Source organism: Oncorhynchus gorbuscha, linkage group LG09 (assembly GCF_021184085.1).
Source record: "Oncorhynchus gorbuscha isolate QuinsamMale2020 ecotype Even-year linkage group LG09, OgorEven_v1.0, whole genome shotgun sequence".
Lineage (NCBI taxonomy): Eukaryota > Metazoa > Chordata > Actinopteri > Salmoniformes > Salmonidae > Oncorhynchus > Oncorhynchus gorbuscha.
Window position 1 is genome coordinate 52434565 of NC_060181.1, and position 14676 is coordinate 52449240.

At 41.0% G+C, this 14676-nt stretch overlaps 1 protein-coding gene across 1 annotated transcript in view; it reads left to right on the forward strand.

Moving 5' to 3' along the window:
* LOC124043745 (tomoregulin-2-like) overlaps positions 1–14676 on the forward strand; it is a 196510-nt gene that overhangs the window by 166215 nt on the left and 15619 nt on the right. The window contains exon 5 of the mRNA XM_046362669.1: positions 4357–4453. Coding sequence (XP_046218625.1) covers positions 4357–4453 — 97 coding nt within the window. The remainder of the gene's footprint in view (positions 1–4356; positions 4454–14676) is intronic.

Below are 14676 nucleotides of genomic sequence, written 5' to 3' on the forward strand. Positions count from 1 at the left end.
ATTTTCAGTTATGAGTTTCCATGGTTAAGGCTGGGCAGTATATCCTGCTCCTTCTCCTTTCCTCCTCCTGTCCTTCTTCTCTCCTCTTCTCTTTTTTCAATAAGTGTCACATTGCATGAGCTTACACTCTTGTATGCTTTTTATATACTACATGCAACATTTCTGTTATTACTATGATCCAACTGCATTGAAATGTCGTATGTCCCATGCATGTGAGACCTTATTAGGCTTAGCTTGCACTCTTGCATGTTTTTTTATAATACATTTCTGTTATGTGTAATTGTTAACCACCCATTTAAGTCAGTTATTACAGGAATCTTCTATGAATCTTGTAAGTCTTGCAAAAGTGTATTTGCTGCCATATGTATTAGTGACAAGTTCCAGGTAGAACATTTAAGAATTCTTCTGTTTCTTTTCCAAATGGGGCGCTGGTCAGCTTCTGGTTCCGATCAATACAGTGTGATGTGAAGAGTACAAACAGGGCATTTTGTTACAGTTAGTACCTTCCTGTGTCTCCTGATTCCTGGGATGAGTAGACAGGAACAGGGGAGATGTGTAGTGTTGCAACCAAAATAATCGGGATATGGGGACTCGGGAGGAAAGAGGGTAAAGCACTGCCTGTTGTCCCAAGTCACTTTGTCATTTTACTGAGTGTAGGGTGGGTGGGGAGAGGGGTAGGTGGGTGTTGGGGGGTATTTATGTGGAGTGTGTGTGTGCGTGCGTGAGCATGTGTGTGTGTGGGTGGTTGTGTGAGGTGAGGTGAAGCGTTTGGGTAAGGGATGCAGTTTAAAATACAGCTTCAGTATGACATTTATTCATGTTTTATACAACAGAGAATGTGTAAGACAGGCTGAAATGAGGTGTTTTTGCAATCAGCAGTCAATCATGTCAATTTAACCTGGATAAGAACATTCGCAGAATAATTGAACTGTCAACTTCAAGTCTAATGAAACCTCATTTGAACACTTGAATGCAACTCACATGTTCTAAATCAATTGTATGATATATCATTTTGTAAACTATTTTGCATATTTTCTCTGGTTGGAACTTGCAGTTGGTATTGTTATATTGTTACTGTATGTAGTACTGCTTTGGGATTCAAGCTGCTTTTTGCTGTTTAAGAGAATGGAGGCTCACCTTACCTTCTGGAGAGACCTAAAGTATAGAATAGTCCCCATGAATACAGAAAGGACACCTTTTCTTGCCTGACTGGGTTATAATCTTCACAGAGACAGGGACAGAGAGAAAGAGTCTTAAGCATTCAGGATGTGTGTTGTGTCTGTGCTCTGCCAAGACCTAAGGGCAAAGACACAGGTTCAAACAAAAATGGAGGAATGGAGAGGAATTTTCAAACTGTCACTGCAAGGAAACTTTCTATTTTCTTGTTTTTGCCAATCTTTTTCTCATTTCTATTGGTGTGTTAGGATTTCAGGCACATGCATTTACATGGTCAGAACCAATACTGAGATCAACAAAACAAGGAAATAATTATAACGTAAACAAGGCTTGATTTAACGTTGAGAAAGTGCTATCCAGACAATACCAGACTAAATAGGCACTGAAACAGTCAGAAAAGGGTCACAAACCAAAGCACCAATCGGACCGAATACAGTATATACAAGAGTAGACAAAAAATAACTAACCAGACAAATATGAATGGATGTACGATCATGATGTAGGGATTGATACATTTTTCATAAGGGAAAACCAAGTCTAAAATGTCAAAGTGGAAATTACAAACTTCTGAAGCGTTTTTAAATCTGTATTGCAGGAGTTCTCCTGCAACAGGGAGATCAAATTAAGATAAAACAAAGTACTTACCAGACCAAATATGCACAAGAGTAGACAAACCAAAGCACTACCCAGCAATCATGTTCACATTGGCACGTTGTGGGCCCAATGCGGGTTAAAACATTGGACCCATGACTTTTGCCACATTAGGTCGATGCGCCTTGGCTCATCGGCTCCTTTTTGGCCCCAAGGTAGATGGCCCCAAGGGCATCCCTCACTTTGCCTGAAATAAGCTGCCTATCCATTACATTGTATCAGAAAGACAATAAAGTTGTTACTATCATATACGCTGAGTGTACAAATCATTCGAAGTGTACAAAACATTCATGACATACGTTGTCTTCATAAATTCAATCTGGAGTGCGATGTCAGATTTTCAGTTCGTAAATTCAGAGCATTTCGCACTCGGAGCGTTCAGAGAGTACGCTGGCCCATCTGGCCGAGGAGTAGGGTTAATCCGAGCGTTCTGACCTCACAACGGCAGTCAAGCACCCAAGCTAACTGGCAAACGTTGGCTAGCTTGTTAGCTACTTCCAAACACAAATGAGAGAACACCTCACTTTGACCATTTTGCTCTCACAGGCTAGCTAGCTAGCTGACAGGTTTTTGGCTTGGCTAGATAGCTAGCTAGCTGACAGGTTTTTGGCTTGGCTAGATAGCTAGCTAGCTGGGTAATGTTTTTGTTTGAAAAATGCATTTGGACACTGAGATTTCACCTGGCTGTCAGTTGCTGATCTTCTGAGAACATAATTTGAAGAGTTGCCTGAAGCCTGTTCGGAATGAGAGATGGAGGAATACAGTAGTGCTGAGGCAGAGGGCACGTCTGCTGAGGCAGAGGACGACAGGCTACATACTATTCTGAACTTTGTGCTGTGAGCTTTCTGAGCTGCTGAGGCATCACCCAAGTGTGTGCTACACAGAGTGGAACAGAAGTTCAGTGGCTAAAAGAGTCAGGTTGGTTCCCAGACTCCATCACCGTCATCCACCATCCTCTGACCAGATCTCTCCTCTCAAGCCAAGAACTGACCCTCTACATCTTCAGAGGAAGCACATTTCAAAGAGTTGGCCTCGATTGGTTGACCTATCATGAAATATTGCTTGTTTGTTTTTTGCTCTTGAAGCACTTTGATATTCTATGAAAAGCTCCATAGAAATCAAGTTAATTATGAATTATTATTACAACAGTAATAATAGGCTGACCAGATGAATCCAGCTGAAAGCTATGCTCCCTTATTGATGTCACTTGAAGATGAAGTGGAGGAGACAGGTTAAAGAAGGATTTTTAAGCCAAACATGTTCGAGTGTAGACAAACCAAAGCACTAATCAGACCAAACATGTACAAGAGTCGGCAAAACCAATAGTGAACAAACCAAAACAAGGACAAAGCTTCATGAAATTAACACTAAAACTGACTTACCAATTCAAAATACGACATTCAAACAGGCACTAAACTAGATGAAAGCGAGACTAAAAACCAGGATTATCCAGTCCAAAGATTATTTCCAAACACCACAAGGCAACAACTCAAGGTAGGGGGTAAATGAAGGATGCGAAACAAGGGATTCTCTGAGGAGGGATGCTTTTTTCCCCGCCTGGTGACTGATGAGTTGTGGCTATGCACCGGTAGTGGCATTTGACCTCCATAAGCTCACAGGCAACCAGAAAGCACTCTAGTCCTGCCACCTACAGCCGGTGGCTCCCTAACACACCGAAGAAAAAAAATGATGATGGAATAAAGGAGAGACTCTAGAAATATCAGCAGGGATTTCAGGCGGCAGAGATAGAGACAGGGAGGGATGGAGAAAGGGAAAGAAGAAGGGATGGAAGGAAGGAAAGTAGGAATCAAAGTGACCGTACGGGCTGATTGTTAGATAGGGTGGCTGTAGAGGCACTTGAGACGTCTGACTTCGGTTGCTAGGGGTCACAGTAACATTTTGTGATTGAGGAATTGTGAGATTTTGTGGTTTTAGTGTTTCTGGGGGAAGTAAACTTATTGAAACACTGTGTATATGTATGGGTGTCTGTAGGGGCCTTACAAGGGCCTGTGAAGTTGTGGGTTTGATTCCTGCATGCGGCCACTAATACGTTGGTTAAGTGACCATATCGTTATTGTGTGTATGTGTGTTGTGTGTGTGGCCAGCAATCCAGGTGAAGCTGGCTGATTCCATATGTGTTATTTCATAGTTTTGATGTCTTCACTATTATTCTACCATGTATAAAATAGTAAAAATAAAGAAAATTCCTGGAATGAGTTGGTGTGTCCAATTGTTTTGACTGGCACTGTATATTATGTATATATTTTACACTGTTTGCACTGTTCGGCCCGAAGAAAAACACTTAGGCGGCCCGCCCAAGGATTTCTATGGCAGAAAAATCCCTGACATAGTCAACACACATTTTGTTAAGCAAGAGGGGTTTGCCTGGCTGCATGCTTAGCTATTTTGAAAACAGCAAAAATCAAATCAAATACAATACATTGATCAAATAAATAAAGTTTGACGTTAGATCTGTTAGACCTATTAGACTTATGTCTCTGTTTCCATCTCTTGCTCTTTCTCTCTCAGGGGGTGAGGGGTCAGCGGAGACTGGGCAGAAGGAGACGTCTACCTGTGACATCTGCCAGTTTGGGGCAGAGTGCGATGTGGACGCAGAGGACGTATGGTGAGTAAACATCAGGGTTAGTGCACAGTTGGCCAACTAATTTAGGAGTCATAACAGTAACCGTAGTACATACTCAGTGGCCTTGTAGATATAGTGTCCACCCTGAGTTAGGAAGGTTTGGAGTTTAACCCCCAGTAGAGTCATACCAACTGTCACAGGTGGGATCTGAATCCTGTTTTCCCACAGGAGAAACCAACGTCATTACCATTAAACCATTTTGAATTCGCAGGCAGGGCTACTTCATCATGAGACCATGTGAAAGCATGTACCTGACTACGCTACACAAATAGGCCAACTTAAAAAATGGGACCCAATGCATCTCTGCTTGGCACTCATGGATTGGATGGATTGGGGTAGAACAAACGAATGAATGCATATATTTTTGTGTCTTGTCACATTTTATGCAACCCTTCATTTCCTCTAATGGGACACCTTTTTGATTGGCAACACTTTTCACTGCACATATTTTAACCATAGTTCTTTTCCATCCTATGGGACTCCTGGCCACAGCTGGTTGTGGCATAGCCCGGGAATGAACCCGGGTCTGTAGTAACGCCTCTAGTGCCTTAGACTGCTGTGCCACTCGGGAGGCCCCGAGTGAGAAAGACAGATGTATAACACACATTTCTTTGTGAATTTGGTTGGGTCGCCCGAAAAGTTACATATTGCAAATTCTAGTATAAGTATACATGATAAGAAGAATATATGAGCAGTATGTCTATTAGGACTTTTCCCATTTAGTTGACTGGTCGATTGTTTGGTCAATAAACTGTTGGTCGATCAAGATTTCTTTAGTCGAGCAGTAGCAAAAAAATATAAATAAAATCATGGTGTACAAGACACCTGTCTGATTTGTGCCTGTCTGAGTGGAGTAATTCATTGTGGAGGCCATAGGGATGGCACAGTCCATCACTCTAAGATGTGCTATTGAAATTGTATATGGTTACATTATGTAAAAACAATGGTGCAACGCTTATAAAAATGATATTATTTTATAACAGATGCACTTTCTCCAATGGTGGATAGTGGTCGCTGTCCACTGTTCTGAAACACATCAGTGCGCTGTTGAAGTGGCACATTTTCCTAGACCACGTTGCTATGTGCATCTTTGCAAAGGTAACCATTAACGAGAACAATGCTGTGGAGGCAGCAGCGGAGTTAAGAGATGAGAAAACAGCCTTTGACTTAACTGTCTGAGAAAAGAGAGAGAGGAAAGAGAGAGGAAACCCCAACTTAATTAGGTCTATAATCAATAGCCTAACTGTTAAATGTGCCTGGCTTTATAAATCATTCATATACAGTACCAGTCAAAAGTTTGGACACACCGACTCGTTCAAGAGTTTTTCTTTATTTGACCTGTTTTCTACATTGTAGAATAATAGTGAAGATGTCAAAACTATGAAATAACAAGTATGGAATCATGTAGTAACGAAAAAAGTGTGAAACAAATCAGAATAGATTTTAGATTCTTCAAAGTAGCCACCCTTTGCCTTGATGACAGCTTTCCACACTCTTGGCATTCTCTCAACCAGCTTCACCTGGAATGCTTTTCCAACCATCTTGAAGGAGAGCCCACATATGCTGAGCACTTGTTGGCTGCTTTTCCTTTACTCTGCGGTCCAACTCATCCCAAACCATCTCGATAGCGTGGAGATCGGGTGATTGTGGAGGCCAGGTCAGCTGATGCAGCACTCCATCACTCTCCTTATTGGTCAAATAGCCCTTACACAGCCTGGAGGTGTGTTTGGTCCTGTTGAAAAACAAATGATAGTCCCACTAAGTGCAAACCAGATGGTATGGCGTAATGCTGCAGAATGCTGTGATAGGCATGCTGGTTAAGTGTGCATTGAATTCTAAATATATCACAGACAGTGTCACCAGCAAAGCACCCCCATGCCATCACACCTCCTCCTCGATGCTTCATGGTGTGAACCACACATGTGGAGATCATTCATTCATCTACTCTGCATCTCACAAATACACAGCAATTAGACCATGAAGGCCTGATTCAGGCAGTCTCCTCTGAACAGTTGATGTTGAGATGTGTCTCTTCCTTGTACTCTGTGAATCATTTATTTGGGTTACAATTTCTGAGGCTGGTAACTCTAATAAACTTATCCTTTGCAGCAGAGGAAACTCTGGGTCTTCCTTTCCTGTGTCAGTCCTCATGAGAGCCAGTTTCATCTTATCGCTTGATGGTTTTTGTGACATCATTTGAAAAAACGTTCAAAATTCTTGAAAGTTTCCGGATTGACTGACCTTCATGTCTTAAATTAATGATGGACTGGTGTTTCTCTTTGCTTATTTGAGCTGTTCTTGCCACAATATGGACTTGGTCTTTTAACAAATAGGGATATCTTCTGTATACCCCCCCTACATTGTCACAGCACAACTGATTGGCTCAAATGCATTATTAAGAAGGAATTAAATTCCACAAATTAACTTTTAACAAGGGACACCTGTTAATTGAAATGCTTTCCAGGTGACTACCTCATGAAGCTATTTGAAAGGTATGCCAAGAGTGTGCAAAGCTGTCATCAAGCAAAGGGTGGTTACTTTAAAGAATCTCAAATATTACATATATTTTTATTTGTCTAACGCTTTATTGGTTACTACATGATTCCCTATGTGTTATTTTATAGTTTTGATGTCTTCACTTTTATTCTGCAATGCAGAAAATTGTAAAAATACAGAACAACTCTTGAATGACTAGGTGTTCTAAAACGTTTGACTGATATTATATATTTTTTGATATCTACAGAAATAAGATCAATCTTGCCTTCTGATTGTGTGAACACCAAACCTTCATGAGCACTAACCACAGCATTTCAGATGAACCATTTCACAAATTCGTCTGTTTTACATTTTTGCTATGCTGTAATAAAGAATTGACATTTTTTTTGTCAGAACAGCCTCTCTGTTATTATTTATAATGTATTTAGTGTTGTTTGCACTAAAGTCTTAATACTGTAACTTACTGAGACCTATATTTCAAAACCTATATAAGCTACAGTATCAATCATTAATTAGTTAATGTCATCATACAGCATACGAGTTATTCATGATTTGAAATGCAATCTAGCTATTTAGTTTTCAAATAAAATAACAAAGGGATCCTTGAATAATTAGCGTAAACAACAAATAAACATTTCCATTTTGGATATTACGTTCATGAATGAATCCGAGTGGTTTTGGTCCCTGCTGTAATAAAGGCAAAAATAACCCAAAAACCTTTACAACAGACTCTCTGTGTAACGTCGTTCGTCTGTTGTATGAAGAGAGTCAGACCGAAATGCAGCGTGTAGGTTATTCATGACTTTAATGAAGATAATAGCGGTACATGAAATAACTGAATATGAAAACAACAAACGAAACGAAAACCTATTACAGCCTATCTGGTGACTACAACACTAAGACAGGAACAAACACCCACAAAATACAACGCAAACTCAGGCTACCTAAATACGGTTCCCAATCAGCGACAACGATAAGCAGCTGACTCCAATTGAGAATCGCCTCAGGCAGCCAAGCCTAACTAGACCCACCCCTAATCATACACAATCCCAATTACTACAAACCCCAATACGAAACACAACATATAAACCCATGTCACACCCTGGCTTAACCAAACATATACCAAAAACACAAAATATAATGACCAAGGCGTGACACTCTGTTATGCTTATATTTTATTTAGTGTTGTTTACACGGTTAGAGAAATTATATTGTAATCTAACAGCACCTGTTTGGCACACATAATATGCACACGCATTGCTTGCGATTTACATTATTTCCTTGATCTCCATTATTTTCCAGAACTAGTCAAATTTATTCCATAAATCTGAATTCCCCTTTGTCTCCTGAACAACCAGTAAACATTTCCCAGTTTTGAGTTCATTTGTCACGTGTTACGGTGTTCAGAGTTTGTTAGAACGTATATATTGATGTGATTATGATATGGTTTAGGTCAGACCGTATTGGTCAGGTACATGCAATGCATACACGTGTCATGTAAAGAGAGCAAGTGTTGAGGAATTAGGGATTTCGGTAACAGAACTTTTCAGTCTGAAATGGCTGTAATTATGTTGCATATTCAGCAACATGGACAGCGCGATAAACACTGTTGATGTTACAGTGTATTCGGAAAGTATTCAGACCCCTTGACTTTTTCCACATTTTGTTACGTTACAGCTTTATTCTAAAATTGCTCCGCTCATTAAAATTAATGAAATCGTTTTTCCCCCTCATCAATCTACACACAATAACCCATAATGACAAAGCAAAAACAGTTTTTTTAGAAATATTTGCAAATGTATTAAAAATAAAAAACAGATTTTTTTATTTTCATAGGTATTCAGATCCTTTGCTATGAGAGTCAAAATTGAGCTTAGGTGCATTCTGTTTCCATTGATCAATTGATTGGGCATGATTTGAAAAGGCACACACCTGTCTATTTAAGGTCCCACAGTTGACAGTGCATGTCAGAGCAAAAACCAAGCCATTAGGTCGAAGGAATTGTCCATAGAGCTCTGAGACAGGATTGTATTGAGGTACAGATTTGGGGAAGGGTACCAAAAGATCTCTGCAGCGTTGAAGATCCACAAGAATCTCCATCATTCTTAAATGAAAAAGTTTGGAACCACCAAGACACTTCTTGGAGCTGGACGCCCGGCCAAACTGAGCAATCGGGGTCAGGAAGGTCAGGAAAGTGACCAAGAACCCAATGGTCACTCTGACAGAGCTCCAGAGATCCTCTGTGGAGATGGAATAACCTTCCAGAAGGATAACCATCTCTGCAGCACTGCACCAATCAGGGCTTTATGTTAGAGTGGCCACTCCTCAGTAAACGCACATGACAGCCCACTTGGAGTTTGCCAAAAGGCACCTAAAGGACTCTCAGAGCATTATAAACAAGATTCTCTGGTCTGATGAAACCAAGACTGAACTATTTGACCTAAATGCCAAGTGTCACGTCTGGAGGAAACCTGGCACAATATCTACGGTGAAGCATGGTGATGGCAGCATCTTGCTGTGGGGATGTTTTTCAGTGGATGGGACTGAAAGACTAGTCAGGATCAAGGGACAGATGAGCGGAGCAATCTATAGAGAGATCCTTGATGAAAGCCTGCTCTAGAGTCCTCAGAACCACAGACTGGGCGATGGTACACCTTTCAACAGGGCAACGACCCTAAGCACACAGCCAAGACAACGCAGGAGTGCCTTCGGGACAAGTCTCTGAATGTCCTTGAGTGGCTCAGCGAGAGCCCGGAATTTAACCTGGTCGAACATCTCTGGAAAGACCTGAAAATAGCTGGGCAGCTACGCTCCCCATCCAACCTAACAGAGCTTGAGAGGTGCTGCAGACAAGAATGGGAGAATCTCCCCAAATACAGATGTGCTATGCTTGTAGCATCATACCCAAGAAGACTTGAAGCTGTAGTTGCTGCTAAAGGTGCTTCAACAAAGTACTGAGTAAAGGGTCTGAATACTTATGTAAATTACATTTTTTATACATTTGCAAAAAAATAATCTAAAATCCTCTTTGTTATTATAGGGTATTGTGTGTAAATTGACGAGGAAAAACAAAAATTGAATCCATTTTTGCATAAGCTGTAATGTAAAAAAATGTGGAAAAAGTCAAGGGGTCTGAATACTTTCCGAATGCACTGTATATGGTGCACCACTGCAGCAGGGAGGAAAGAGAGACCATGGGTGCTAGTCACACAGTCATTTTTCGTTAACACACCGCAGCAAGTCTTAGCCCTGCCTGACACAGTCAAATCAATTACGGTTTGACTCCCTCTAGTCATTTGTGTGTCTTAATTATTTCACCAAACAGTGCGCTTAAAGCAGCAGACAAGCTCACTGCATATAGTTGATTTGATTAAATACATAGGATGTGTCTATATATGGAAAATGTTAACCAATCGATTGGTCGAAAGAACAGACGACTCTGGTCGACCAAGATTTATCTATATAGGTACAGCCCTAAGGCAAATACTTAATGAAAAGTTTCTTGATGGATAAATGGACTGAGTTCCACAGAACAATAGAGGGAAGTTGGAAAATGTCTTTATCAGGCTGAATGGCCCCCACACCTTATCCCCTCAACAAACACACACGCATGCATCCCTCCCCAATCTACCCTATTTGTTTGTGAGTGTGTGTGTGTGTTTACCTGCAAGAGGATTCCCGCTTCAGTGCCTCAAACAAGCTTCACTGCCTCTGTTCCCTCCATTTTTTCTCCCTCTCGCCCTTTCTATATTTCTCTCTTTTTATTTCTCTCTCTCTCTCTAATCCTCCCTTCCTCTGTCTGTGTCTCTTAGTCCTTTAGAAGGATACTCTGAAATATGAGGCTGGGGATTATAAAAACGAATGTTATATTTAACAGCAATAGCATATATAGCTGTGGCTTTGTACAATGTAGAAGTGGCTGGGGACGGGTGCAGAGTGGTCTAGCTACCGAATGTGTGTGTATGAGAGCGTCTGTCCCTGCCTGTGTGTGCCTCTGTGTGCATTGTGTGTGTGTGTGCATGCCTCCTTGTGCATTTGTTTATGTGTGTGTGTGTGTGTGTGTGTGTGTGTGTGTGTGTGTGTGTGTGTGTGTGTGTGTGTGTGTGTGTGTGTGTGTGTGTGTGTGTGTGTGTGTGTGTGTGTGTGTGTGTGTGTGTGTGTGTGTGTGTGTGTGTGTGTGTGTGTGTTTGCGTGACTGGAAGTTGCCTTTAGAGAACATGTTCACAGGAATCCTGCAGTAAATCATTGAGTTTAGATAGAGGGGAAATCACATGGCACTGTACAAATCAATAAGACACATCCTACTAAGAAGTGCTCTTCACACACAGACACACCAATAAACATACACTCTGGTAGACACCCACCCAGACACTCTCTCTTTCTCCATCTCTGATTTTTCTCCCTCCCTGTCGATATATGTTGGTAGGTGTGTGATTTTATTTCATTGTATTAGCATCTCTTTTAGCCCACCAAGGGCTAGTCTCCCAAGGGTCCTTAAAAATGTAAAAACATTTTGAAAAATAACAAAAGCTAAGTAAAAACACACACACACATTCAAAGATCCTATTACCTTTACATATTACGTGTATATTTGTGGGTGGGTGTATCTGTGTGTGCACTGTTGCGTGTGTGTTGTGTGTGTGTGTGTGTGTGTGTGTGTGTGTGTGTGTGTGTGTGTGTGTGTGTGTGTGTGTGTGTGTGTGTGTGTGTGTGTGTGTGTGTGTGTGTGTGTGTGTGTGTGTGTGTGTGTGTGTGTGTGTGTGTGTGTGTGTGTGTGTGTGTGTTGACGCAGTGCAGTATTGCAGTGGTAGTGCCTATTGTGGAGAAGGTGAGAGGCTCCATAAACAATGTATGGCCTACAGACATTATCCTTGATGACCGCCACAGACGGCCACTCGGGATGGCAAGCCTCTGAAAGCACTTGTCACTTCTGGGTGTGTGTGTGTGTCTCTGTGTGTGTGTATGTGAGTGTGTGTGCGGTAATAATAGAAGGAGTATTCTGTATGCGTTATGTGTTTGTTTGGGAGTGCGAGTGTGTGCATGTGTGTGTGCGTCTAGGTCATGCATTTCATTACACAGTGTGCATATCTATACTTCTATGTATGAGATTGTCTGTTTGTGATTATGTGTGTGTTTGCACTATTTAAATTGAGCAGGTTGTAAAGCAGGGCCAGTGCTCTGGGCCAGGGGAAAATAGAAAAGGAGCAGAGAATAATGACAGTTTTATAATTACAGTGTCTAATGTTCAGAGCTACTCAGCAAGAACTGCCTAGAGACTGCAATTTTGGTGTAATTTCCAAAAAGAGCTCACAGTTTCCCTTCAAAATTTGACATTATTCTAGATTCATATCATTTTTTTTACCCATTCATTCCGTGTAGTTACAGGGTTAAGTCTGAGTAATTACAGGGTTAATTCTGAGTGGTTACAGGGTTAAAGCAGAAACAACTCAAAAGGATACGTTTAGGTATTCTTTCTGAGTGGTTAAGGTTAGGGGTATGGTTTGAGAAAGGCTTAAAAGGAAATAATGAAAAACAATGCACTGTTATATTTAATAGGGGTGCACATTTTGGGGAATATTCAGAGGGGGAAACTTTCTGTGGGAATTTACGGGAATATTTGGGAATTAACGGAAATATATGCAAATTAATATTAACACCATTTAAATGTTGATGTTTTTTTGCAGTGGATACATATCCATATTATATTGAGAGACAGAATAATTGCAAATGATTATATCCTTCCAATAGATATTTAAAAAACTATTTATTTACAAATTGAACTTTAATTAAATGAGTTGACTCTTGACATTGGATGATTTCACTGAACAACAAAAGAAAGGGAATATTGAATGATCCCCACTGATTCATTGCATCTGATTTAAAAAAATTCAACATACATCTGTAAAATGATAGTCTAGAAACTAAAGCTTTGGATGTCTTCCTGTCAGACTTCCATTTCTTCTCCCTGGACCTCCTCAATGTCCACCTCTTGAACATCAGAATCTGTGGCCTCATCTTCACTGTCATTTTTCAACCTTGTTGAGGATGGCTCGTTCTCAGGCTCAAAAAGCCTCAAATTTGCCATGATAGCCACCAATTTTTCAACCCTTGTCATTGTCAGCCTGTTTTGGTGTGCTTTAGTGTGTGTTCCCAAACAAGGACCAGTTGCGCTCTCAGGTGGCTGATGTTGGTGGGATTTGGAGGATGATGGAAGCAACAGGGAAAAGAGCCTCAGATCCACGAAGTCCCTTCCACCTGGTGGCTGAGATATGTTGGCACACCTGCCATATTGCATCTCCATCTCAAAGCCCTTGCTTGGAAGTGTATTTCGCCAGACTGCCAAGAACCTTGCCCTTATGCAGGCCAAGGTGGCAAGACACGGTAGTGATGACACCATAGGCCTTGTTGATCTCTGCACCAGACAGGATGCTCTTGCCAGCATACTTGGTGTCCAACATGTACACTGCGGCATGTATAGGCTTCAGGCAGAAGTATTCACGCTTTTTGATGTATTTTAGAACTGCAGTTTCCTCTGCTTGGAGCAACAGTCATTTGGGCAGGGCAGTACGGATTTATTCTCTTACATCTGCGAGCAGAGTCTGAACATCAGACAGGATGGCATTATCTCCCTCAATCCATGCAATGGCTACTGCTATAGGTTTCAGGATTTTCAGGCTACTTACCACTCTCTCCCAAAATACATCATCCAGGAGGATCCTCTTTATGGGGCTGTCCATATCGGCAGGCTGTGATATGACCATTTCTCGGAGTGACCCCTTTCCCTCCAGGAGACTGTCAAACATCACGACAACACCACCCCAACGGGTGTTGCTGGGCAGCTTCAATGTGGTGTTCTTATTCTTCTCACTTTGCTTGGTGAGGTAGATTGCTGCTATAACTTGATGACCCTTCACATACCTAACCATTTCCTTGACTCTGTTGTAGAGTATATCAATTGAATTCAGTGTCATTATGTTCTTGAGGAACAGATTCAATGCATGAGCGGTACAGCCAATGGGCGTGATGTGAGGGTAGGACTCCTCCACTTCAGACCAAGCAGCCTTCATGTTTGAAGCATTGTCTGTCACCAGAGCAAATACCTTCTGTGGTCCAAGGTCATTGAAGACTGCCTTCAGCTCATCTGCAATGTAGAGACCATTGTGTCTGTTGTCCCATGTGTCTGTGATCTTGTAGAATACTGGTTGAGAGGTGGAGACAATGTAGTTAATTATTCCTTGCCCACAAACATTCTACCACCCATCAGAGAGGATTTCAATACAGTCTGCTTTCTCTATGATTTGCTTGACCTTCACTTGAACTCTGTTGAACTCTGCATTAGAGGTCGACCGATTATGATTTTTCAACGCTGATACCGATACTGATTATTGGAGGACCAAAAAAGCCGATACCGATTAATCGGACTATTTTTTTATTTTATTTATTTGTAATAGTGACAATTACAACAATACTGAATTAACACTTATTTTAACTTTATATAATACATCAATAAAACCTCAAATAAATAATGAAACATGTTCAATTTGGTTTAAATAATGCAAAAACAAAGTGTTGGAGAAGAAAGTAATATGTGCCAATATGCAATATGTGCCATGTAAAAATGTGTGCCATGCAAAACACGTGCCATGTAAAAAAGCTAACATTTAACATGAGACATCAATATTCCAAGGTAAGAGGTTTTAGGTTGTAGT